This window comes from Fonsecaea multimorphosa (genome assembly GCF_000836435.1).
Source record: "Fonsecaea multimorphosa CBS 102226 unplaced genomic scaffold supercont1.3, whole genome shotgun sequence".
In the NCBI taxonomy this organism is placed as follows: Eukaryota; Fungi; Ascomycota; class Eurotiomycetes; order Chaetothyriales; family Herpotrichiellaceae; genus Fonsecaea; species Fonsecaea multimorphosa.
This window is the reverse complement of record NW_015971637.1, coordinates 222013-248447: the sequence shown is the minus strand read 5'-3', so window position 1 is coordinate 248447 and position 26435 is coordinate 222013. Positions and strand designations below refer to the sequence as shown.

Here is a 26435-nt window from a genome sequence, read left to right as displayed (position 1 = left end):
CACGTCCGCGCCGCGTTGGACATTGAGTGAAGTGTCCGCAGTTCAATCTGGGAAAGTTTTCCGGGTGTTGTCCACGTGATATTCAGCCTCGTCGGTCTTAGTGTCTTTCTCACGCGTTGGTTTTGATCTCAGCTGTCAATCCTTGAGATGGTGATTACAGTCGAAGGGAAGATGTTTTAAGTATGTCCATGGAATCTATCTATGGCAATGACCGTAGCCGCAGTAGAACGACACAGGGTATACCCGGAATGCAGTCACCTCCAAACGCCTTTCGCCATGCACTCAATAACTGCGGCGACAACGAGTCAGACTCTCGTTTCGTGTCGAACAAAAGAGAAAATCGTCCGAGCGGACACTGACACTCTATGGTCATAATCTGAAATAACCCTCTGTCTCATGAAATCTAAGCCCCAGCCCAACATGTTCCGTGGACGAACTCAGGAGCTGCCATGCTCCTCCGACAACGTCTGCTCTCCTTCCTCAAGTAAGTCCGATATCCTAGCAAGGTTGCCAATTGTTTCTCTTCCTTGCCCCATCAATAGTAGTTTCTCCGCATTTGCAGGTAGCCCCAGATACGCTGGGGGTTCTCGCTCAGGTAAGTGGTCCACCCAGACCATGAAGTCGCAAATTGTTGTCCCAGAAGGAACTTTGAGCGCTTGACCTTCATCTGGAGCTGACACCAGTTCATGGTCATTTTCGTATGCTGCAGGGTCGAATACCTTGTTCACAATTTGACTGAGCAATGAGAAATCGCCTTCATCATCAATCTTGCCACCGTACATCTCGGTGATCAAGGTCCGAAGTAAATCCCAGGGCAGTTTGACAGGTGCGATATTCGATCTTCCTTGTGCAATTGCATCAATCCAGACATCGATAATGAAAGAGCAACACTCGTAGTCACTGTCGTTGAACTCCCAAAGCCCTTTCCAGCCTAGAGTCGGGGCATATCTAAGTCGCTCTTGGAGTACGGCATGCAAGAAGCAGAGCAGTAGGTAAAGCCTGCCTTTCTCGACAGGGGTTCGGGCTCCCCGGTCTGACACCACCGTCAAGGTGTCCTTCATGTTCGCTCTCATGCCGGCTGGCTGTTCAAACACGAGTGTCCTGGAGGCTTGAAGGAGATTGACGGGTATTTTCGGGCTTGACTCCATAGAGAGGAACAATCTGAAGTCATTGTGCGGTTTGAGGGCCGAAAGGCGCTTCTCCAAGCTCTGCAGCCATTGAGGTGCGAGATGGACGTTCTTGATCAAGACCCAGGTACCGTTTGCGGCTGCACTGGTGATGGCTTTATCAGCACTCGCAACACTTTCGTCAGAGCCCATCGCAACATTGGCGCAATTTGCGTTCTGCTTCTCCACAAGGGCATCGACCTTATAACTTGCGTCAAACCCGGGGTTGGAGCAGAGTGCAATCGGGATCGAGGAGTTGACTTGATTGACAATCGTTGCCAGGTCATCAGTACCCTGAAAGATTTCGGATCCAAAAACATTAGCGACGAGTGCCTGTGCTGCGGGCAAAAACCTGTCCGGTCGGGCCAGCTTGACAAGGAGCAACTTATAAAGGTTTTGGTCGATCATATTGTCAGTATCGTTCCAGAGCGTGGGAACACAGTGCTCTGCACGCTCCGCCGAGAGGAACTGTACCCAACTCTTGCTCGTCGGGCCAATCTTGTCGCTCTTGAAAATAGGGATACGGTTCACAGCTGCCAACACGTCCTCGGCGCGAGTGTCACTGGGCACAGTGCCTCGGGAATGCGGTCGGTCTTCTAGTATCAATTCCATGGCAGATCGATCAAATTTGTATGGAGAGGCGCGGACTAGCAGCATTGCCAGGGTGATGCGATCCTTTTGCAACAGAGATAGGGATGTTCGTCGATAAGTCTCAACGAATATGTCCTTCAGGATGATCTCCCCACGTTCTTCGTGATTTGTCTCGTTGGCAAGATGTGGGTTGTTGTGGAGCACTGAGTTGAAAATGTCGATGAAATATGGTAGTGAGAAGCGATACCCATGGTTGAGATGGTGAAGCTGCTCGAGCAAGGCAAAGATGGCACTGCAGGCGTTGGCGATGTGACTGTAGCCTTGTGTGATACGCTCGACTTCTGCCATGACGCCTTCCGTTTCCGCGACCTTCTTTGTGATGACCGCAGCCTCCTTTTTGAGTGTTTCGAGAGTCTGGATGACGTTGTCATCATCAAGAATATTACCCCGGGATTCGTTGAGAGCTTGCAAGAGCCTCTTCTCCAATTGCCTAAGATTTGTATCAAACTCGCCCTGCATTTTGATCAAGTTTGTTCTTCGTTTATCGACATCTGGTCGCTCGGCTTTGAGAACTTCGTTCAAAGACTGTGTCCGTAGACTACTGCGGGTAACGGTGAAGTTGATGAAGGTAGTTCTGCTGCAAACGTCTGGAGCAAAGGCCGCCGAAGGGTCCCGAGTAGATAGATAAAGCTGGAACTGCTCTGAAAAGTCGATCTCTTGCTTGCCAAGCTGGATAAGTACTCGCCCACCAGTCTTCTGGTATTCCTTGTTCAAGACATGCGTCAATATAGGATCCAGATATTCGGCGTCCTGAATCAGAATCGGATTGCCAAAGCGCAGGGCGCTCTCAAGCTGCTTCGTGAAGGCGTCGTCCAGGAAGCTTGTCACCGTTAGCTTCCGTCCTTGGTGTTCTTGTTTCAAGAATTCTGTCACTCTGCCGGGTGGATCAATGATCAACGGATATCGATTGAAGCGCTTGAGCATGATGGCATTCTCCATGCACAAGTCATCAGCTGGAAGAGAGTGACGCTGCCATTGAAGGCGTTCGTCGGCGGACGACAGATATCCAAGGACAGAGCCATCGCTCTTGCAGGAAATGCCGGATTGTGACATATGATGCATCCAATCATCGACCATTGTCTTCCTGAACTGTTGATCGTAGAGACCTCCATATGCCAGGAATGCCGATGCAATGACTACATCTCCAACCAGCGTCTGGATTTGCGTCTCAAACGACTTACTAGCTGCCTCCCATCTGACTCGTTCGGAAGACAGACTGTCGAGCAGACGGAGACTGCGGTCTACCTTCGTCTGAACTCGTGCCATTTCACCCTTGATTGCTTGCGTTTCACTGATGAGGGCAGCATATTCTGTTTTGTAGGTGGCAATGCTCTCCTCTAGCTTAGCGATTCTGTTTTCAATGGCTTTCGCTTCTGCTTTGGTTTGGAGAGCCTTGTCTTCAAGTTGCTCTACCTCAGCACGCAGAGGTCCCACTCGGTCAAGAATCTCAGAGTAATTGACTTGGGCTTCAACCCACTGTACCAGAGGCCCACATGCTTTGCTTGCACGGTTGACCTTCTCAAAGGTGAAGTCATCGTTGGACAGGTAGTCGTGGCGCATCTTCTGCCGTAGACTTGGGGTCATGTCTTTCTCATTGTCGTAATTGACAATGTTTGCAATAAAATCGTCCCGTCGAACAACAGGTTGAATGGCTTTCCAGTTCTCGACCTTGTGACCAAGTAAGGTGCATACTGATTCCAAAGCAAGCTTAACACCAGCTGGAGGATTAGCCATGGACCTCACCTCGGTGAGATGTTGTCTCTTGATATTGCTGACGCTTCGCTGAGCCTCTATGACAGCGGGTTCCGCCTTGGCCAAGTCTTCTAGCACGATCTCCTTCCGGCTAGCGATCTCTTTCTCCTGTTTCTCCAACTCGGTTTGTATCTCAATGGAGGTGGTTTTCTGCGACTCCGCAGTTCGTTGATCTGCAACCATCCGTTGAAGCTTTTCATTCGCCTCGGCGTCCTTTAGCTCCAGCTGATGCTTCTTCTGAGCCAAGCTTGCTCTCAAATCACGTACTTTATCGACAGTATCCCGAAGCTTATCTAGCCCGACGTTGAGGTGACGTTGTTGTTCTTCGAGATCTTCGCGCTTCTCCCTGAAGAGCTTGCGGAACTGCGTAACGAAATCAAGGTAGTGCCGAGGAGTGAGATAAGTGACAATGCCCTGTTGACTCTCCAGTCGCTCATTGGTCTTCTGGACAGAGTAATGTATGTGCACCATTGCGTTAATAATCGTATCGCGGTGCGAGGCAGGAAGCGACAAACCACGATAAGCGACAGGAATGCTATCAGGGGCGGAAAAATTCGGCTTGTCAAGATCGATTGAGTGTGTGAGCTCGTAGCCAACCTGAAAGAGAGCTTGATCCGACCAGTCGCCCATCCAGTTGAGAACACATCTGTTGAACAAGGCCGGGCTGGTGGCTGCCTTCGACGAGAGACCGTCCTGTGGCGGATTCATTGTGAATACGACATGCAGGTTGCGGACAATTTGCTGGGTGAACCACTTGTAAAGCTCTTCTTGCGAATCTAGAAGAAGACCTTGTCGTTGAGCGCCTTCTTTGCAAGCAGTCATGAGAGCAGAGTATTCGTCTCCCTCAAAAAGACCGGGGACTTCTCCATTAGCAAGCAATGTGTTCATCCGCTCCAGGAAACCAGAGTCTAGCACATTGGATTCGTCCATGATGAAGCAAATCTTTTGGCCTCGGCAGCCACATGCTCGGAGAACCCCTCTCAAATCATCATCAAAGTCTTCTGCAGAGTACCGCCCATGGACTTTGATCTGGAAGATAGTCAAACCGTTCATCCAGGCTACGAACCTAGATAGCGTGGTCTTGCCGCTACCGCTGGTGCCGATTAGGATGAGATGGCCTTGTGGTTGCCGGAACACTCGGTCAATGCGCAGAGCATGCTCGAGTACATCATTGAACAACACGAGAGGAACATCAACCTCTTCCTCGCAGAACGTCTTCAGACGTGCCTTGACAAATTCACGTAGTTGTTCTTGCTCAACAGAGACATAATTCTTCGAAAGCCAGTTAGAGAACAGGATCGGTCCCTGTAAGGCTTGATTGATGTCGGCCGTGGGGAAGTGTTCTAGCGCCGTCTGTCGAACCATATCAGATGTCCAAGCCCGCTCGTCTTGTTCTACAAGTCGATCTTGAAACAGTCGCAATGCCTCGTGCGCCCAGATACGAATCAGTCCCTCCAATGAGAGGTGTTCGAGAGGCGCTATAGCCTCGTATATGCCGCGAACCCATCGGGTGAGTTCTCGAGGCGAGTAAACATAGTGAGGCTGAATATCCGGCGTAAATCTGGCTTGAGACTTCAAGTAAAACTCGACCATTGCGTGCGTGAGAGCTTCTGCAAATCCCCGTAGTGACGGTACCACCTTGAGAACAGCGTTGTTGAAGGTCCCATAGATCTGGGTTAAGGAGACCTCGCCAGGATAGTCGACCATGACCACGGGTGCGTGTCTCAAGAATCTGTCTCCCATGGGATGACGTCCCACATCTTCTGGTGGATTGCAAGCGCCGACGAATTGAATACGTTCCAAAGTCACCCACACTCTGTCAGTCGTGCGCCAAAACCCATTTTGTTCCACAAGCTGCCGCAGGAAACTTATAGCGCGCTGAGTACCGTATTTATCGGGGGCAGGAAGATTGATCTCGTCGCAGAAAATGACCAGCCACCGACCAAGTTGGGTGGGGGAAAGCACCATTCCATTGAGGGTCTTCTTATACTCGCAGTATTGCTCAAATGTCTTGATGACGAGCTCTGGCTGCGTGGCACTGGAAAAATTGAGACCGACAACCTCCATATCGGGAAGTTTCCGAAGGGCACTGAAAAGAGTCATTGTTTTACCAGAACCCGGGGGGCCACACAGCATCAATGGTTTATGTTCCGACAACCACGAGTACAGGACATCCTCATGTCGGACCGTATCGATCGTTGGTATGATAACATCAGTTTGCGTGATTGAATGTGTGTTCAGGTCAACTGTTGGGACTTGCGCCTGCCATGGCACCCACTGAGCGTGAGGCAAGGTCACATCATGATCAATGAGAGAAGTAGAGCTGTCGAGGGTCGGTATGTCGACGTTCGTCATTGAAGACAGGAAATCACCGAACTCCTTACGGACCCCTAGAGAAGAATCGCCCACAAAGCTCCAGACGATCGCCAATAGAAGCTTCTTCGAAATAAAGGCCTCTGTCTGCTCGGGATCAAGGGGGAATTCGGGATGGTTCATGTTGTACTCCAGGATAGTGCGGCATCCTTTAGCTAGCAGACTGAACAGACTACCAAGAGCCCTGGCAGTAGTGAATTCCATGATATGCTTGTGAACTGCTGCAGACGATAGTGCTTTCAGAAGAAGATCATCACGCTCCATCAAATCTTTCAGGGTCTCAACCACGTGGCGCTGTGTATCTTGAGCTTTTGTGCTGAGCCCAGCTGCTTTGATCTCATCATCCAAATCCTCAAATGTCCGATCAGCGAGCTTCTGAAGGAAGTGATCTATCATGAGCGACGGGCTGACTGTGTCATCGGAGAACCACACCATGCCACAACGACTGACCGTGGCAAGGGTGGCATATTTGAGGCTCTCGACTTCGAACATGATTCGAACATTTGGCGGCAGGTTTAATCGTTCACCATTCGGGAGCGTCAGTAGTTTGTTGTCGTCGAGAACGCTGTTCAAGTTTTCAACCCATTCGGGATCGACGTCTCCGTCAAAAACGATCCAATGCCGCTTACTGTCCTCGCCACGAAGATTGTCAACGACTTTCCGTAGGATGGCGGTGAACAAGCCATCAGTCCACTCTCGGGTCGTGCTGTCAAGGCTGCCATAGAGTGCTTCCTTGGACATAACCTTCGGGTCAATCACATGGTATACTCCTTCGACTCCTTCGACTTTTTGCAGGGCTTGAAGTAGGACCCTCCATATAGCAGATTTGCCAGAAGCGGATTGTCCAACCATCATGACGCCGTGGTGGATATTTTGTATTTGATACAGCTGAAGGATCTTCGTCATCCAAGCCTCGCTTTCTGTGAGATGCTGCTCTTGCATTACTTGCTTGATTGCCTCCGTCAGCTTGGTCATGTTTGCAGGAACATAATCCACGCCGGGAAAGTCTTCTGCCTGAACTTCGATGAGAATTTCGACGTCTTCTTTGATCAACTTTGGAGACACGGTTTCTCGAATGCTTTGCACAATGATTTGCGGCTCAATGATGCTTTCGTCCCCGGGAATCCCTTCTGGCGTTTGCATCCGGACCCTCTTGAGCCCGCCAGAGCTAATCAGGACACTTTTCAGCGCTCTTAGACCGAAATCGTAGTGAGGTTGCTTCGAAAGCCGCTGCGCACAGTGGTCGAAGAACGGGACGACCTGGTGTGAAATATACCTGGCTTGCTTGAAGCCTTGCGAGAAAAGCATGACTTCGGCGATAAGCTCCTTGTCTGGCTTAGACATTGCAACACTCCTAAAGAGCTTCTTCAAATTGTCTGGCAGGTTGGAACGGCCGGCGTATCCAGGATTCATCGTGATGAACAAGCCAGAATTTGGGTTGACTCTGAAGCGGCGCCCAACCAGGTCGATTTGCGCCTTCTGCTCGTTGGTGGAGTTTTTGAGGCCAATTTGTATATTTTGAATCTGTTGTGACACAGCGGAGAGAATTCGTTCTTCGAGACGATTAAATTCATCAAAACAACCCCAAGCCCCAACCTGACATAGTCCTAGGAATATGCGGCCCATTGCCTGGAAGTCGAAGGTGTCGTCGCAGCAGAAGACCAATGTGAACCGGCCTAGTTGAAGCCCTAGGGCCTTGACTGATTCAGTCTTTCCAGTTCCTGCAGGACCATACGGTGAACCCCCGAGTCTTTGGCAAATAGCTTGTGTAAGGGTCAAAAAGCAACGATCGGTCAGTGGTGTTCGAACCAGGCGATCTGGCACACCAAGATATTCATAACCATAGTCCAGGTCTGCATTTGCCATTTGAATGCGAAGACGGTTCATCAGATCTGCATTGGGATCATAAACGTACCGCATCTGCAGAAGCCAGAGATAATGTCCAGGTGTATTTGCTTCGGCTTCCATGAGCTTTGCGATCACGTCTCGTTGATGAACAGCCTCAGTGATGAAGTGCTCGCACTTCTTGCGAGTTAAGGCGGGAAGGTCTTGCAATACGCTCTCGGCCAGGACGTCGAGCAGACGCACTTCATACTCGTGAAGTTTCGATAATCCTTGGCCGCCACCTTCAAGCGCTTCTTGAACAAGCTCGGTCCATACGACTTGCGCCGCTAGGATCATTATCTGAGCAGGGAAGCACGTCATATACTCTTGAAATTGGTGAACGTCGAGTTCAGGCGCAGTGAACAACGGCTTGAAAGCAGTGGCAGCTTCCGCAAGCAACTCGGCCAACGTCTGCTTGACACTGGTATCGAGAGCTGTAAGCCAATCGTTGATTTTGGGGAGTTTGATGAGAGAAACTTCCTTCTTCAGCCTGACGATCTCGCCTTCCTTTGAGGTAATAGCTGCAATGGTATTGTCATCAGTCACTTCCGCACCAGATATCCCAGCAAACATCTTCTTGAAGTGCTTTGCGACGCGGCTGCTGTCATTGCTGTTGCCAATGATCTCGAGCAAGTCTTCATCACCAACAAAATAGAATCGAGGGAAAGAGACACGCTCCCGTTCGAGGTACTCGCCCAAGGCCTTCTGAATTTTGCTCAAGAGTTCCGCTAGACGTTCTAAAGATTTCTGCACTCCAGGGATCGCGAGGACATCCATGACAAAGGGAGATTTATAGACCTTCTTCATGACCGCGGAAAATTCTGTGTTGATGTTCGAGAATCTGCTGGACTCGGTGGGCAGAAGATGTTTGATATCGTTGTTGCCAGTGAAGACGCCTTCTAAGTAGACCCACTGTCGCTGGACGTCAATCCAGATATCGAACAGAACATGGACGCGATTCAGCTTGTCTTCCCACGACGAGGCTTCTTCCTCAAACTCTTTGTAATACGGAGAGTGCCGCATAGCTTGAAGGGAATTCAGGTTCTCACTGCATTTCGAGAAAAGGTCATCCCAGCCCCGAATGAGTCGGCACTTGTTCTGATAGTTTACCAGATCAAGTGGATAGCTTTGCCAAGTCTCCCGTACTTGTCGAACGAACTCTTCAAGGGCCAACTCTCCCCTTGCTTGCACGATAATGTCCCGGATAGTGGCTTCGCTGGTGATCAACTGAAGATCCCAGACATCGCCCAAGGTCATCGATACCTCGGAGTATCTCTTGTTGGGCTTCAAGGCTTTGTAGATCTTCAACCAGTGTCTTTCTCGAATGGCATCGGACTTGAGGTCGTTCAGAAGTGGATTTGCCTTGATCAACTGGCGTAGAACTGTCTGGACGTGCTCGAAAGCCGCATATTGCCGCATTCGACTGGGCATCTCTTTCGTCATCTTCACTAGGCCATCTAATGATTGACGAAGCTTTCGTGGTTGTAAACTCGTCCACAACATATCGCGGAGTTCGTTAATGCTTTGCCATATCGTTGACAGCGCCGACCAGACAGACTTGAAATCGCTCACTTCCTCCAAAGCAGCAGCTAAAGAATCATCCCGGGTGGATGGCAATGCAAGGGCTTCTTTTGCTCGCGAGACAGTTTCGGCTTCTGCTTGCAACTTCTCCATACGGGCTTGATACACACGCAAGAGCTCGGCGGCTTCTCCAGGTGGTATTGTTCCGGAAACCGGCTTCTCCTCTGTCCACTGAGCAACCACATCAGCAATGCGGCTGCCGATAACGCGATCTTCTGCAATGATGTTGGCCCGCAACGCATCTGTCTGATCTTCAACGACCTTGCTTTTGCGATTCAATATCTCTTCGAAAGCATCCCATTCGTCACTGAGTTGGTTTGCAGAGAGCCAATCACTCGCAAAATTGTACCGCTGCCTTGAAAGTGTAGTCTGGCCTTGCCTGAAGATCTCGACTTCAGGCCCCCAAATCATAGCATTTCGTCTGCATTGTTGGACAATAGTGATGAATGCAACGGCTTGCGCCGTGGATGACGCCTCAAGGGAGTGATTTTCGAGCTCGAGGCGCGATCGCTTCATATCGGTGTACACTTCCGCCATGCGATTGCCGAGAATGCCACCAAATTTGCTGGTTATCTCATATTGCCATTGATCATACTTCTGCGTGATCTTTGATTGGACTTGCTCATAATCGAAGACAACACTGCCAAAACCCTTGCGTCCCTCAGAGGTATCAAAAGTCGAACGAGCATGACGGACTTCTTGTAGTAACTGGTGCCATTGGGCGAGATCGTCACCAAGGCTCTCATGTAATTGATCACTCCGGAGATCCCACAAATTCTGATAGGTGTACCACTCCTCGAGGTAGACAGCCATGTTTTCGATCCTACTATCGATGGCGCTGTAGGCGGACTGCAGAACCTCTACATTCTGCAATGGCAGATCTGTGAATGAAGGCGTTGCTTGTGGTGAGCCGATATCCGCAGTCACTGAGTATCGAGAAGCTCTGACCTGCGGCAAGTGACACAAAACCTCCAGCCAGTCTTCTAGCTGGAGTACCCACGATGCCCTGACGAAGTTGAGAGGAGGGTCGACGAAAACTGTTTGATTGTTCATCATTATCTCGACTTGTGTGAGGGGAAACTGAACATGGTGCATTGCCTCCTCTGAGGCTGGGTATTGTTCATCCGTTGAAGTGAAAGACGCGATCCAGTACTTCAGTGCAGCTCGTAATCGTTCCTCAAAGATATGGCGCAGTTGCAAGTTTAATTGAGACACCCAGTTAGAGAGATTTGAGTAGTTCTCCAAGTTCATCTTGTCCACAGCGTTCTGGATAATGTCCATTTGAGCTTGGAAATTCTTCGCAGTGTAAGGGCAGCTCTTCATCTCCGAAAGAGCAACTTGGATGCTCTGATCAAGGCTTCGTACAGTCGCAGTCTTGCTTTGCAGAGTTGTGACCGCGGAAGCCAAGTCACGAACATACTGCACATGAGCCGAGTCGTTGGTAGTGGCTTTTCCTTTGATGTGCAATTCGTAGGAATGGATGAAAGAGTCCCATCGTAACTTGATGCCGGTGGCAAAGAGACTCTGCACTTCCTTCTCATAGCCTGCCATCAGAGGTGCGGTGTTGGGCATTTCCTGAATGGCTCGGACAGCGGAAAAGTACCCTGCAACACTTTCCATAAGACTCAAAGCGTACGGATACACGCGCTGAGCTTGTTTCGCGGTTGTTGCTATCCGGTGCGGGATTTGGTAATTCAGCCAGCTCAGATTTCTGACCTCCTTGAACAGAGAAATGGCATGGTTGTCAAAGTTCACAATGAGTTCCATAGCACCGTTGGCTGTACGACTCCGGGAGATGGAGAACAACCTACCGGTAACGGAGATGTCTCTCGCTTGAACATCCCTAAGCCATGCTTCATAGATGTCTCTCGTTGTGAGCTTCTTTCGAAACAGGTTGCTCTCAGCTTCCAACTTCTCGCCGTCTGTATGCAGCATCCAGTCCTCTCCCAGGACGGCTTGGACCTTGGACATGTAGTTATTCAACTGTGCTTCGATTTGACGGACCCATAGAATTGCACCTGCTACAGGAGGGATGTCGCGAAGTTGAGCCATCATCTGTGCTTCGGAGCCACCGTACTGTTGTTTGAATCTTTCGTGGAGAGAGGCGATAGCGTTCTTGACATTGTCCAGGAGCTGAGTTTGATATGCTGCGATGGCCCCTCGAACTTTCGGTCTGACCAGTAAAGCGTTGAACTTTTCGAAAACTCGAAACATTTCGTTTGCCGTCTTCGCTTTGCCCAAGCGATCCCTTAACCTTGCAATGATAGAATCCTCCACTCGAGATGTCCGCTCGGTGTACTGCATCTCAGCCTGGACCCAAATTTCTGTTCCTTTTGGAGACACGTCCAGCACATCCACGTGGCGGACTATGTCATAGGCACCGGCAACTTCTTCAACGGCATCAACGTCTCCTAGCTCCTCGATGATAGCAGCTCCGCCATCATCCGCTGGTCGGGTTGAGTCGGTCGTGTGGGCTTTGGATCCAAGTACGTTGATAATCGTTCGGCGCAGTTGTTCGTGGTCGTTTCGGAAGCGGTAGACGTACCGCAGTCGCTCCTGAGTTTGGGCGTGTCTAGGAACTATCTTTACGGGCACAAAGTCGGTGTTTTTGCGTCTTGTAATCTCCCGAGCAACAGCTGTGAAACTTTTCATTTGATCATCCCAAGTCTCCCAGACCAGATTGACCGAGTTCATCAGATCGGTAAACTCATCCCAGCTGAGTGACATTATCGAGCGGCCTTGAAGGAGACGCAGAATTTGAGTATTCATGTCCTCCGACATACCCTCCACCAGCCTGAGTGCTCGGCGGATGGGGTAGCTGCACACCCTCCATTTCTTGTTCAGGTGATTAAAGATTAGGACAAGGGCTTCTGCCAGCTTTTGCAGGGACGTTGCAGAAGACAATTCCTCCAACGGGAAGTCTCTCATGAGAGTGTTGTAGTTCCGCACGACTTCGAGGGCGTCTCTCCAGCCGGTGTCGGTTTCGAAACTTACGACCGCCTGTTGCCGCTTGGCCTTCTTCAGAATGTCCAACGTCAAACGGACGTGGTCGAGACTTATTTCTTCCACTAGTTTGTTCAATGAAGCCTCCAGAGACAGCCAAAAACTGATCTCTTGCGCCGCAGAGGTCTGTGTCGGGGTTGCATCCTTGACATCCTTGGTCAATTTGGTAATATTCTGTATGGACTTGATCCACCCAATGACATGATTTTGAATGCTGTTCAGAACAGTGGTATTCTCAAGGACGTGGGCCGGAATCAATTGCACAGAAGGTGACATGCCTTGGGCTTCGGCATTTTGCAAGGCTCCCATTACCACTTCGTGAATTGGCAGGTGTATCATTGGAATATCAGTGTTTTGTTGCAGGTGCAGCAGGCTCATTTCCAGCTCCGCCATTCTTCTCTTCGCACCAGGAATCCCGCCTTTCGCCTGAGGATCATACCAATTCCGGTTTGTGGAGCCATGCTGTCGGGTGTACGCCTCAAAGTACGGGCTGAGAACGTTGTGGAGGAGTGAGTAGACTACTTCGTAGGGTGAGATAACATCTCCGCCGGTATTTGCTTCACCTCCAATATTGTAGGAACCCGGGAGATTGAAGACTTGAATCTGACTGACAATCGACTTTCGTCCATCAAGCGGCCCAGAGAGTTTTAGAAAAGCGATTGTGGCAACAGTCGTCGGTGCAGGGGACAACTCGGACGAGAGGGTATAGAGGTGTTCGATTTCTGCCAATCGATTAGAAGTCGTCACCTTCAGAGGCCGGTTTGTAACTGACTTGGAGTATCATCATGGCCGTTAACCAAATCTTCCCGTACATCCTTCTGCGCATAGAGAGTAATTTGAGGATCGACGGCAAATCGAGCACATTTGTTGAGGGACTCGGGACGACTGGCTTTGGACAAAAGGCTGCCAACTGCTTCGAGCTCTCTTCTTGCGGCACCCAGTGTAGTCTCAATCAGATTCGCGATGTGTTCGAGGACGTCAAGGGGATCCACGGGTTCCAAGATCGTCGTAGAACCGGGATCCCCGTTGGGAGTGCTAGTCGAAAGGACGTCCATAGGGAATAGGTCTATCAGTCTGGCAGAAGAACAAATTCGACGACTGAGACATTTGCCAGCATATCAGAAGGCCTCCGGCGCCGGCGCAATGCTGACAAGAACAGGCGTCCGTGGCGACGGAGAAGAGTTGGGGATGAAGGATATAGGGAGAAAATAATTGATGATTGCAGGCGTCGATTTGTACAGGTATCAACTGGGAATCGCGCAGGGCCCGCAGACGCGTTGCGTTGGTTGCGTTGGAAGTGGCCGTGCATGGTTTGGCTCTGGGAGGCTCGGGAGGGTCCTTGTGCCAAGGAAACGGTTGGGGGCTTTTGGGAGCCCGCGGGCCAGTCAAATCGCGGGCAGGCGAGGGTGGCTAATCAAGCTAGTCAGTCCCCTGTGGGTGCCCTGGATGCGTCCAGGGGCCGCTTGAACACCTGCTCGTGCTGGCTACCTGGGTTAATATTATTGAGACATACGGAGTACCTGGTGACATGGCAGATGTGTACTTAATTTCGCATGCAAGCAGATACTTTAACGCAACAGGAGATCACCTGAGCACATGAATTTGATGCTATTCCTCCTTTCAGTCCAGGCCGATTTGCTGTATGTCAACTTCTCGGCAATATCATGGGGTATCATTGCGATGAAAGCTTAGAAAATGTTCCCGGATCCGTTCCTTCGTCCCTCATTCCTGGAGTCCGCATGGGGTACTCCACGCTCGTTGAGAGTCCACTTGGACGGTTCGTGCAGTCCTTGCAATTGCTTCCTGTGTGGTCCTGTTCTGTCGAATCTGTTTCATACCACTCTTTCCATGAAGAGTGGTTACGCGACCACTTTGGAGGGGAGAGCACGTATTGCCCGGCATTCGCGTACCAGGGAAAGGTGTCTCTGGCAGTTTCGACGGCGAGACCAGTGTCGCGCGGGACAGGCGGTGAAGCCTCCCTGGAAGCCAGACCAGAATTGTGTCAAGCACGCGGACTTTCCAGGCTGGCCTAGTCCTTGAGCAAATGTTGCGGCTGAACCAGATTGTCAGGACCGCGCCGTGCTCCTGAAGCTCTGTGCGGCAGCTGTTGGAGAATCGTTGGAAGAGGTGCCCGTCCGAGGGCAGACCTCCAAAAATCACTTGGCGATCCCTATTGATTTGCTCCTGTTACGTTGTTGTTCCATAGAATCATTGGTCATCGACCGGACCGCCATGGCATATTCTATGTCAGCATCGGAGGAGGTATCTTCAGAAGACCGCCTTTGCAGCCAACTGGTTTGGTTTTTGAGCATTCGAGTGTCACTGGACTCTCGTTGGGGATCGGCGTAGTCAATCGCGTCAAAAGGGTTCTCCTCCGGGTCCCGATCTCTCGAGCCATTCCGAGCAACGTCTCCGTTTTCCAGATGGGCCGAGCGGCCGTCTTTCAGCTCGTCCCACCGAGGCTTAATATAGTCATCCTCAGGACTAGGTAATATTGGTAGGGGCCCGACCGGGAGAGGCCTGTCCCCATTTGGTGGTGGAGGCGGTGCGGTCCAATTATTGGCGGTATTCACGTCCTCCTTGTGCTTCTTGTTGCGATGATCTGCCGCGTCCAAAGCAAAGCTGCCGAGCCGGCTCATTTTGAAGGCCCTCAATCGATCCAAGGCTGTTTTGAAATCGTCCAAGACAACTGAGTCGGTCAAACACTTGAACACAAAGGACAGCTTCCAGAATGGGTTGATGCCCACGGGTAACGCAGACTTGAGGGCCGAGGTGACCGACAGGACATCCAGAATTATAAAACATATGCTGAGAACCATGGCACCCAGCATAACAGCAAAGCGAGGAGATATGCGAACAATTTGCGTCAGAGTCAGATCGTACTTGGTTTTGATGTTGTAGATCAAGAGGCAGGCCGCCAATATCCACCAGGGATCCCGACATAGTGCTTCCCACGGCCGTGTCCTCAGGAAGATCTTGTTGACATCGTGAAAGTACGTGAAGTTCGCGTAGATCTCGACAATCCAATACGGAATGACCAAAATTATAGTGCCGATGAAAAATCCGCTGACAGTTTTGTTGAGGAAAGGCCTCAATTTCATCCAGGCGATGACGTTATGCAACCACCAGGAGGTATTGAGCGGAATGGCGGCTATGGAGAGCCACCAGGCGTACACAGGCGGGTTGAACAGAATGAAGAAGCCTTGCCAATACCCGAGAACGAGCTGTCACACCGAGTCATCTGATCAGTGACCGTAGCAACAACATAAAGGGTCGAAGGAGCGGAAGAACTCCGAACTTACCTCGAGCAAAATCAGCTTGTGCAGCAGAACGCCTTTCCGCATGTTTGCCAATGTGATGCAGGACATGATGATGAGCGACCCGACCATGTAGCCCTGCGCTGTTGTCTCTCAACAGATTTTGGTTGTCAGCCATTTGTTCTTATACGTGGATTGTACAACGGCCGGAAGACAAGGCACTACCCACCCCACGCTTCGAGCACAAGTCCATTCGGGTCAGTAGGTCTCTGTTCTGGATTATCAGGGTCATCGCGCCTAATCCAGGTATGCAGGACATGTTCAATCGTCGGAATAGGGCTCATGTTTGTCCGGCTTCCAAAGCACCGCAACCCATGCGCAACGAGCAAAAGGGCGATAGTCCGAGTGCGCCCATTAAGACTGAATGCTCTGCGACACCCTGCGCATAGCCGAGCTGAAGACGGGTAAAGCTGCCCTCAATCGATCTTTGAAGCGGACAAGTGGGCTTTTAGACGCTGAGGAACGTGAAAGCTAGTCGATGGGCGACAGGAAGGGGAGCGAGTGATGTAGACGGAGGCAGTCGGCGGACACGCGATAGGTATGTTCGCTAGGTGAGCGACGAGCGACGACGACGGAATGATCGCACAGGAGTCGAGGAGAGAAGTAAGATGTAGATGGTATGGACAAGAGGGACGAGGTAGGAAGCGAAGTATTATGGTCATGGAGCCAAAATGAAAAATGCGGGTGAGTGGGAAAAAAGGTGGAGGGCCCATTGCCCGTTGGCCGGTGGCCGCACATCACTGACGTTCCAGCCGGTCGAGGTGAAAACCGTGCACTCTCCACACCGACACACGCACGAGACAGTCAGACCCTGCCTTGCCTACCAAAACGCCATCGGCACCTGAGACCCAGACCTGGTCCTGGGGAATTTGGGGGCAAAGGAATTCCGCAACAAAAGAGCGTTGGCCGGGGGCAAGGATGGTCAAGGCGGGTTGCTAGTGGTGGACGAGATGTTCTCGTTACGCCATTTTTCGGTCAATCAGTCCCTTCTCGGGTTAAAGCGAGAGCTTACGACGCCCAAGCTAAAAGCACACGCACCGGAAAAGAGCCTATTGACCACATCCCCTAGGCGAGATCCAAGCTGAAGCCCAAGACTCCAAGAGGCAGGAAGTCCACCAGCCGGAGCCCCAGATCATGAGTTGCTGGCAATGCTGGGCCGCTCGCGTGTTTCGAGTGTCGATCAACCTCGATTGCCTCGTATCGGTCCCCGTGTCCATTTCATTCCCCAACAAACAACCATGACTCCTTTACTCGTACGAGGTACAGCGTTGATGGTCACAGATTTCGATTAAACCGAGTCGTGGTTCACGTATTCTTTCCTCAGCCGGTACAGCATCGAGTCCGGTCACACAGCCGAGCTCAACCGTTTGGAGCTCTACCAACGGAATATTTCCACCCCGCCCACAGCAACCGTTTGAGCATGTCTGAATGCCTCGATGTGTCTGAGCCCTGAAACCTGCAGCAATGTGAAGGATGGACTTCGGCAACTCTGAATGTGGCCCGTTCAGGACAATGAATGCACACAATAATTAGGTGGTCCAAGCTTTGATGCAGCTACTCAAGTTTGGTGGCTGATGGCAAACCGCTGGCTGGTGCTGGGGTGCTGGCCACCACCAACGGGGCCACCCCATTTGGAAGTCGGGTGCTCATGATTCATCTGATGACCTCGAGTCTTGACTCTTGGATCATCCATCGAATCAATGATTATCCGATCAAGCCCCTTCTCCATTAGCAGTCTAGGTATATTATCCATGCCACGTAGAGCAGAAGATGCTCCGTATATACACCCCTTTCTCGAATACAAAGGAAAGCTCAGGGCTTCGTCGAGTCGTCAGAACCACCCTCCGTACTTGATGTGACGGTGTTTTGTGACCCTTTCCGCAGTAAATGCGTTGGGTGTTGCGGGGACCCCTGATTCTCATTCTGATTGTGATGCTGATGCCGATCCTGGGCTGGTCCTTTGGATCCTCTTGGTTGAGTCCTGCACCTTGGACCCAGTTAAACGGTCCTGGCCAGTGGCCAGTAGCTACCAATCCACAAGGCCATTTTTCCTTTCGCTTGGGTGTGAGTTTGCACGAGTGCTGGGCTCTGCATACGCGCCGCTGCCCTCTGCAAGGAGTGCTTGTACAATTAGTTCCGTGACAAATTGAGGAAAGCCCCTCGTTCAAATACCGGTCCCGAAGTTTCTTTAATGGCCAGCAGAACCTGCCACAGTACGAGAACTGCAAAACTCAGGGGCCTTGCCCTGCGTCGTGCGTTGCTTCAACTTCACAGCTCCCCTCCGAAACCCCGGGGTTTCTCCATGAATACTCGAGGCTTATCTCCTGCCTGTCGATCGATGGTCCTCTGTACAATCGAAAGGCAAGCAATTTCCTACGTTCTGCTGCCCACTACCAACAGTCGCAGGGGCACCTAGACGAGACGAGCATGACGCGCCCGTCAAGGCATTGGCTCGTCACGACAAGCCCCGCTCTTGAGTTTCCATGCCTGCGAGGACGCCGGCACCAATGATGCCGCCATCCCGCGCTTCTCTTAAGAACACACTCTTGCCGCCGTCCTGAGGACCTGCTCTCATCACGAGGCGGTCGATGAACCGTTGGCATTGTTCTTTGAAGTTGGGGTAGTGCTGGATAATCCCACCGGTGTAAGCGATGACCAATTCTTCTGGTCCTGACTTCCAGGCGGTGGCGCCAGGAGCGGGCGAAAGACCATCTCTCGCGTCACGCTGTGGGAGAGCAGGAACGCTTGACTTGGGAGATGCTGGCTTACTGTCGGTCAAGACCATGCCCTCAGTGAGTGACGCAGGGCTGCCGGGCTCCGTCAACGCGATCTCGCCCACGGTAGCCAGAAGCCCGACCGTCGCAGCAGCAATAAGTCCGGCGGACCGTATCTGAACCATCTGCGCAATTTTGCGAAGCGCGCCCGCCGAATGCGGTGACCAACCCCAGTTCGAAGATTCCGGAGGCGGGATGCGACGCTTCAGTTCGCCCGCCAATTCGGAATCAGACCGGGCCCGTGCAACAACTGCACTCACAAACGTAGTGCTAAAACTATAGCTGTGTACAATCGTGGCGGGGAGAGACGCTGCTGGCACCGGTGGTTTGTGGGCACGCGTCATGTAGTCAAAGAAAATGATGCGAATCAGCTCCCCAATATACCGGCCTCCGGTCATATATTCAAAAGGTTGAAAGCCGGGTCGCGCACACTCTCGATCCAATTGACGATCCCAGCCAGTGGTAATATCTTGTAAAGGTCCGCAAGCACCCGCGATCGTCATTTCAGTATTCACGACCGTTTCGGTAGCGTCAGGTTTGTTCTTCTTGATTGGGTCCACTTTGGTCTCACCCAAGCTGGAGAACTTCATAGGTATCGTAGCGTTACACCCTGTGCCGACAATGATACCAGCAACAACTCGCGAATTTGGAAGGGACTTGACGCTGTATGCCAGGGAAGCGAGAGTGGCAATCGTGTCGTTCGTGATGGCCGTGATCTTCAGCCGGGGCAGAGGTCCCAGCTTTCTTCGCTTTGCTTTCGGAGACGAGCTTGTAGGAGACTGTCGCCGAGTGTGGCGGGCGTAGCCTTGTAATAGAGTAGATCCAAGGTCAAGGTCAGAACTGATGGTGAACCCTTTTCCCATGGGCATCAACGTCGCAGCGGATATCTCGGTTTGCCTTGATTCCCTTGTCAGTAGCTGGAGGTCTGGATGAGCCGTCGGACTTACATCATCGGAAAGCTGAAAGTGATGCCCATTGGGAGCTCGTCTGGAACAGCCACTTTGCCCATGTCTGAAGTCAACCGATCTCCAACGACCTCGGCTATACAGTCGCCAATCCAGGCGAAAAGGTCCTCTGTCTTGTCCATCTTCAAATGCTCTCCGATGGGCCATGCTTTCTCCAACGTCCGGCGGACGCGAGGACGTTGAGCGTTCCGAATCGTCTCACGTGACCGTTCCACGCCATTGGCTGTAGGCAGCAGTTCCTCCGCGTCGCCCAACAGTTCTATGAATGCGACTCGCAGGTTAGTGCCTCCAACATCGATGGCCAGAAATTGGCCAGTCTCATGTCCAGTGGGTAGTTTGGTGACGGGAGTAGGCAGAAATTGCTCCTCGGAACAAATGGCTAGTTCCGCATATACCTTGGAGAACTTGTATGCCAGGCTGTGTACCACGTTGTCGTCGATAAGCAGCGGCTGAATAAACGCGTCGAGTTCATGCTCGAGGTCATCGGGCGGGGGGCTTCCATTGCTGACTGACCGGTGCGAGGCTTGCTCTGACATAGTGGTGGCCGATCTGGGAGTTTTGCAAACTCGGATGGCTGAAAGGTGCCCAAATTGGTACGGAGAAGACTCGTACACTCACGTGCGAGGCGACCAGGTCAGCCTCGGAAAAGGAGGATGAGTTGGAGTGACCTGGCAACAGGTGCCAGGGCAATTGGGATATTTCGGATTGTCAAGGTCAGTTCGAGAATCAAGTTTCGGTAGCGGAACAGTGAAGGTTCATAGATGAAACAGACCCCGGATAGAGAGTCTGTGCCCGTGAAGAACAGGAGTCGATTGGTATATCTCGTGGTTCAGATGTGACCCTGGGAAGTCGGAATGTGACGCTGGGACTTGAAGGAGGGAAAAGGGAAAAGTCAGCCTCAAGCACTTTTTTTTTCGAGTGCGAATCAGCAAGCATCTGAAAAAGGTTTCAGGGCATCTTTAGGCGCACAGGCCCCAGCGGAGACCAACAGCAGCTGGAGGCTTTTTGTGCACAAGGTGCAGTGCAGTGGCTAAGAATGAATGAGGCTTGGGAGGGGTGGTAAGAAAGGGGAGGCCAATGTGGGAGGCCACAGGAGGCTGCCTCTGATGTGCGGGAATGGTGGGAACGGGGACGGAGAACGGAGTACTCCAGACCGCCTGCCACATGGCTACTCGGCCCTCCTGTACTAGTAGGCTGTAGGTACTAGCCGAGTACCTAAGGTTACCTAGGTACCTAGGTACCTTAAGGTAGGGCGACCACCGCTTTTCGGAGCTCGCTATGGGCCACAAAAGATGAAGTCATTCTTGATGCCTCCATAAAGATCCCCCTTAACTGGATCTGGGCCAGTTGGACCTGCGATAACGGCAGGGCTGGAGTTCAGGCTGGTGGTACCGAGTACAAGGTACTTTCTGTCTTTACCAGATCGACCCCCGTAGGCTGCCTTCCCGAGGAGCTGCTCGAGCATTCTTTCTTGCCATCTATCTATCAAAAGGGTATCAGGACCTAGTAGGTAGGGATCTTTCTGTCAAGATGATTTGTCACATCATCTCGAGAGTTGGTACCAAGCGCCGCAGGCAGACGACTTTTGGCAGTGAATAAATGTGCCACGGAGTACTCCGGGGTCGCCATTATTCGGTTCCTGCCACTGACTGTGCTGCACGAACCCCGCAGGGGTGTCCGCTACGGGCTTGCATGACTGGAAAGCTTGTACCTAGGTAGGTAGACTTGCCAAGACGATCCCATCCCCTCATCTCGACATACCGACAACTGCAAAAACCACTTGCATCCAAACCCTCCCTCACGCTAGTACACACTGAAAGCACTCGCACCCACCATGGCTCTCCAGACGCCGCATGCCGAGGAAAAGCTCCCGCTACACAAACGCGCCGAGTCTACGCCTCATGCGCTACCCAGGCAGCACGGCCTTCGAAAACATTACTTCGTAAGGCGAGTCATTCCAGCCATCCTGACGATACTGGTGATCTTCTCCCTGTTCCGCACTACGTTCGTCTGCCATCACCACTATAACCCAACCTTGTCCCGAACGTCCTCAAATGTCGCGGACAATGAGCCCTCGGGAAACAAAGTCCCTCTGGAAATACATGTCATGTCCAAATGTCCAGACGCTCGGGATTGCCTGCGCCAGCTGATTGTGCCGACCATGATCCAAGTGAATGAAAAGGTCAATTTCACAATGTCATTTATAGGAAGGTAGGTTATCCTGCCCCTGGCCGAACATCAATTCATAGCTGACACGGCCACAGCATCGATCCCGACTCCGACGCGGTTTCATGTAAACATGGACCGGGCGAATGCTTAGGCAACATCATTCTCCTCTGCGCAGCTAAAGTCTATCCCGAAGTCAAACTCTGGCTCGGATTTGCCAACTGCATGATCTCCGAATTTCCAGACATCCCAAAGCGAGACCTGGTCCAGAGCTGTGCCATGGAACACGGTCTTGACTTCCAGCAGCTCAATTCATGCATCAGTGACGAAGGAGAAGGAATCGATCTGCTTCGAGCCAGCATCGAGAGGAGCCAGGAGAACAATGTGACAAAGAGTTGCACAGTTAGGCTGGCAGAAAAGGTTCGGTGCATCCGTGACGGAGGGAAATGGTATGATTGTCCAGGAGGCAGTTCTGTGAACGCTCTTGTTCGTGATATCAACAAGTTGTATGGCTAGGATGGCGTGTCGCTTCTTGGTTGCTTGCCAACTCTGGGAGATTTCGGTGTTGTTCAGCTTGCATGATACCCGAGCCCGACATGATCAGCTCTCCTGAGCTTCATAGATGCGGCCTCATCACATTGGCGTTCTGCAGGCTTCGATATCGTCATTTGTGGTTTGATCCATCCATTCAGATATATCTGAACATGTTTTCCCGGACGCCTCGCTTCATGGCAACAGGCTTGCCGTCCTCTAGCTCGACTCCAGACTCTCCCCCATCTCCTGCTAGATTCTCCATCGCTCGCCGCATTTCCTCATCAGCGTCAGCCATGCTCTTGTGTGTCTTCTTCAGCTTGTCAAAGCCTTCTTTCTTTTTTGCACTGCCCGCTGCATTGGCTGATTTGTCCCCAGAGTCCGTCTTAGCACTCGACGAAGACGTGAAGCGATGCTGGCTTAGCACGTAATTTGTGACTAATGGTCGGCCACGACAAATAGCCGTGGAGAGAGCTAGTACCTGCTGTTTCATTATTGCAGATACCCGAACTAGGAATGCTCTTCCAGCCCCAGATTGCCCTTGAGAGAAGGGCAACTTATTAAGACAAGCAAATATTCACGGTCGGAGGTATTGCGTAGGGGTGCACGACCAGAATCACTTGTGATCCAATGATATGCAAGGAAATTGCCGAGCGCGGGGATTTTATTCCAGCCAACCATGTTCCTAGACTACCTACTAGCGCGGCTACTAGCAGGTAGACATTTCCAAGCCCCGATAGAGTCACTTACATCTCAGATCTCAGATGTGACTCTCCCTACATCCTGCGACTTTCACCTTAACCTCATCTCTGTCCTATTCCTTAAAGAAAAACCTCTGAATCTCGAGCGCTTATCTAGTACGGCCCGGACTCTGAGGAATACAAGAGGGCGAGGATGGCGACACAACAGTATTATGAGCTGTACCGGGGCAGCAGGTAGGTCGCCCTCTGCCACCTGGCGCCTGTTGAGGTGTTACGTCCTTGCCGCACAGCGACACACTCAGGAGATTAGCCTGAGAAGATGTTGACCGATTATGCAGCATCGGCGAAGCGCTGATTGATACAATTGACGATCTCATCAACGACGGCCGCATCGAACCCCAACTGGCTATGAAGATCCTCAGCAACTTCGATCGCGCGATCGCCGAAACACTCGCAGAGAAGGTCAAGTCGAGATTGACGTTCAAGGTTGGCGTCACAGTTCGACAATACCACGTTAGATCTGCTGACGGTCACTTTAGGGGCACCTGGAGACCTATCGATTCTGCGACGACGTGTGGACATTCCTCGTTAAGGACGTCAGGTTCAAGAGCGACGGTGGTCAAGAGTTTCACGCGGACAAGGTCAAGATTGTCAGCTGCAATTCAAAGAAACCCGGCGAGGCATAATTTGCTTCATACTGTCAGGATGCTTGAATGAACGAGGGCATGATTATTCAACGGCGGTGCTCTATTATTAGGATTGCATTATGGATTGCGCATGCAGATTTCGGATGCTGCTACGATATACCCTTTGGTGAACGGGACAGAACACGATCGGGAACGCTTCCATGGAGTTGATGGCTTTGGTATGGGTTATGCGCAGTCGACATGAAATGGAAGAATGATACCCCGGGCTGATTAGATGCAGCTGAGGCTGCAAGAAGGCAGATATCAAAATCAAATGTTCTTGCATAATCGCTTCTTCGTGCTGAAGTTCATTCATACTTCGTTAGCTCTTGACTGTAGGCATAGCATTCAGCTTTGTGAGAGAGACGCAGACTGAGGGAGGCCGGGGTGCAGAGTGGGGCACCAAGATTCAGCAGTTGCGGCCTCAGCAAACACGAAACCCTGTTGTTCACACTTCCCGTCGCGACCATGGATCACTGCCTTTGACGTCTGCCTTCAACCAAGAGGGCAGACATGCATAGACTGCCTTTTGGGAAATGCAATCCGCAACGGGCAAATCCTCCTTGAGCTTCTGCACGTTAGGGTTTTCCAGGCTGCAGTCATCTAGAACAACCGATGGGCCGCACTTTGCCCTGGGCGGTTGACCGTCTTCCGCCAGCAAAGAAAGCACCAGAGGCTCGCAGGCCTCGTATCAAGCATGAAAGAGCATCCTCCCCAGCCCGCAGCCAAGATTCGGCCGATAACGTACGCACGACTGACCAGGAACGGCCGGTCAAGTCACCTGGTTCAAAGGATCGAAGTCGTGCGTTCTTCACGAGAATAAGGTGGAAAGGAGTGCGCTGACAGCTGGGTAGGGAGGACACCTTCTTCGTCTCCTATTCGAGGGCCTCCAACTACAGAGTGGGTGATAGTAATCGGATACACAGAGCACGTTCTAATAGCTTTTCCCAGGCTCATGCGAGAGGGCTACGATGGCGACGACATCTATATCATGGTGGAAGACGAGTTCCAGACCGTCGCACAGTCATATACCGCACATCTGCATCATGCCGAGTATAAGAGACTCGTCAAACAAGCGCGAGACGCAGCTCCGAAAGCTCTTCCTGAGCCGACGTCGCCCATGTCCGAGAAAACAAAGAGACGACTCAAATCTGCCGCCTTGCGGGACAAGCAGAACGAGACTCTACGAAGGGTCATCAGAGATCCGACACTCGAAGATGAGGAGGACGAAGACACGGTCAACGACTTGTGGTCTGGCACCAGTCTCGCTCCGCTGATGGCAAGCAGCAGCCAGCAGAAGAGGTCACTCGTTGGCTTGGAGGGAATTGCGAGCAGTACAAAGGCTGGCATGGGTCTCGCCAGAAGTGGGGGCAGCAGGAGAGACACCAGAAGCAACCTGGAAGTGGATGATCTCGCTCAGCGGGCCTTCTCAAAACGAGACAATACCGATGCCCTGTCGACTTCTGGCGCGGTGCAACAGCAGGAAGCTCTGCAGAACAGTCTACGACAAGTTTCGACATCTCGAGTGTCCGACGATAGTGTCCGAGAACGCAGGCACTCTGCAGTACGTAGCGGATCCGATGAGCGACCTCCAAAACGTAGGTTTGTGGTGGACCTCGATGAAGATTCTGGCGCACCAGAAGCCGTGCATGACTCTCATGGTGGTGTACGCAGATTAAAAACAGCACCGCAATCAAATGGAAAACCCTTGTTGAAGGGCATGGCAAATAAGGGTCAGGACAAGAAATCGAGACTGGAGGAAGTACCGATGTTCATAATTTGAATTCCCAAGAGGCTTTGTATCTTTATCCTATTTGCATCAGCCTATCCAAGGTTTCGCCCGGCATGACGGCCCAGAAAACCACAAGTTGACCAGCTCAGAGTTCTTCGAATACCCAGCACATATTTCAGGTCTGCCGTCATCCGAGCAGACGTCGATTTTTTGGGTTCTTTTCCCCTGGATCTCGGTGTGTTGGTGTTGTGCGGGTGGCTGAACGGTCCTGTGGGGTTTGTCCGATGTATGTCTATCCAGCTGTGTTCTCTAGGGGCTGTGTTTTCGAGGCAATGTGCATCGCTTGGGCATCTTCTCGAGCCTTTTCCACGAGTATCGCATTTCTGAGGGGGACATACATCAGCAAGTGTTGTGTAGGAAAGGGTCCATCTCGGATGCTAGTACCCGTCAACGTCTGTTCCCAGAGTGATGTTCTCACGACGAAAATCAGTTGGATGCCCCTTCGGTCGGTACACATTAGCAACTCATTCTGCAGACACCTCGCCGTCCTCGACTTACTATGATGAGTTTTCTCTCCTCAGGAGCTTTTTGGAGACGTCCTCGCAGTTTTCCTTTGAGCCATTTGCGGCCCGAGCGAAACTTGTTCATTGTGGCAGCTTTGAATTCTCGAAATGAGGGCATTGACCGCTTCGCAGCGAAAGGAGCGGACTCGGGTGGCTGGTAGGTGCGAGCGAAAGGTGTTATTTCGTCCTCGGATGGACGCCCTTGAGACCGACTTCTTCAAATATACACAGAAGGAATGTGAGGTGAGGCAGAGCTGTCGACGCCTGTTTGTCGACCTGACTTGGTCCGTTTGAACAGCAGAGATACCAACTTTTGTTTGCCGCGCTATGACAGGACATGTACAAAGGAGTGACTAATGAGTTGGATGTGAAATGAAAGTTGAAGGGAAGGAAAGGACAGGAAAGGATAAGAGACGAAGGACATGCACCTCGCGAAGAAAAGAAACTGGGAAAAAAGAACGAAGGAGGATCAGGCCATGACTAGGTGTCGTGGCGCTCAGGTTGCCTTGGTGAGGAACGGTGAAGACAAGGTGAGATGGAGAAGTGATGGCAGAAATGCGCAGTATGCGGAGCCCTTTCAAAATGTCAAA

General features: G+C 51.6%; 8 protein-coding genes across 8 annotated transcripts; 3 read left to right on the top strand and 5 right to left on the bottom strand.

Annotated features, from left to right (window-relative positions):
- Positions 1-437: 437 nt before the first annotated feature.
- Positions 438-13465, bottom strand: Z520_01877 (uncharacterized protein; the record flags this gene model as incomplete). Its single annotated transcript, XM_016772391.1, has 2 exons — positions 438-13132; positions 13183-13465. The coding sequence occupies 2 exons, from the start codon at positions 13463-13465 to the stop codon at positions 438-440; spliced, it is 12978 nt and encodes a 4325-aa protein (XP_016635861.1).
- A 1101-nt stretch (positions 13466-14566) lies between these two features.
- On the bottom strand, positions 14567-16011 carry Z520_01876 (uncharacterized protein; the record flags this gene model as incomplete). The annotated part of the gene is made up of 3 exons (XM_016772390.1): positions 14567-15634; positions 15713-15810; positions 15897-16011. The coding sequence occupies 3 exons, from the start codon at positions 16009-16011 to the stop codon at positions 14567-14569; spliced, it is 1281 nt and encodes a 426-aa protein (XP_016635860.1).
- A 2171-nt stretch (positions 16012-18182) lies between these two features.
- Z520_01875 (uncharacterized protein) lies at positions 18183-20002 on the bottom strand (the record flags this gene model as incomplete). Its single annotated transcript, XM_016772389.1, has 2 exons — positions 18183-19398; positions 19449-20002. The coding sequence occupies 2 exons, from the start codon at positions 20000-20002 to the stop codon at positions 18183-18185; spliced, it is 1770 nt and encodes a 589-aa protein (XP_016635859.1).
- Positions 20003-21300: 1298 nt separating this feature from the next.
- On the top strand, positions 21301-22148 carry Z520_01874 (uncharacterized protein; the record flags this gene model as incomplete). Its single annotated transcript, XM_016772388.1, has 2 exons — positions 21301-21677; positions 21731-22148. 2 exons carry the CDS (start codon positions 21301-21303, stop codon positions 22146-22148), a joined length of 795 nt encoding a protein of 264 aa, XP_016635858.1.
- Positions 22149-22320: 172 nt separating this feature from the next.
- Z520_01873 (uncharacterized protein) lies at positions 22321-22656 on the bottom strand (the record flags this gene model as incomplete). The annotated part of the gene is made up of 1 exon (XM_016772387.1): positions 22321-22656. The coding sequence occupies one exon, from the start codon at positions 22654-22656 to the stop codon at positions 22321-22323; it is 336 nt and encodes a 111-aa protein (XP_016635857.1).
- Positions 22657-23057: 401 nt separating this feature from the next.
- Positions 23058-23550, top strand: Z520_01872 (transcription initiation factor IIA subunit 2; the record flags this gene model as incomplete). The annotated part of the gene is made up of 3 exons (XM_016772386.1): positions 23058-23098; positions 23203-23350; positions 23404-23550. 3 exons carry the CDS (start codon positions 23058-23060, stop codon positions 23548-23550), a joined length of 336 nt encoding a protein of 111 aa, XP_016635856.1.
- Positions 23551-24165: 615 nt separating this feature from the next.
- On the top strand, positions 24166-25333 carry Z520_01871 (uncharacterized protein; the record flags this gene model as incomplete). The annotated part of the gene is made up of 3 exons (XM_016772385.1): positions 24166-24352; positions 24405-24450; positions 24502-25333. 3 exons carry the CDS (start codon positions 24166-24168, stop codon positions 25331-25333), a joined length of 1065 nt encoding a protein of 354 aa, XP_016635855.1.
- Positions 25334-25574: 241 nt separating this feature from the next.
- On the bottom strand, positions 25575-25930 carry Z520_01870 (uncharacterized protein; the record flags this gene model as incomplete). Its single annotated transcript, XM_016772384.1, has 2 exons — positions 25575-25736; positions 25841-25930. The coding sequence occupies 2 exons, from the start codon at positions 25928-25930 to the stop codon at positions 25575-25577; spliced, it is 252 nt and encodes an 83-aa protein (XP_016635854.1).
- Between the last annotated feature and the right edge of the window lie 505 nt (positions 25931-26435).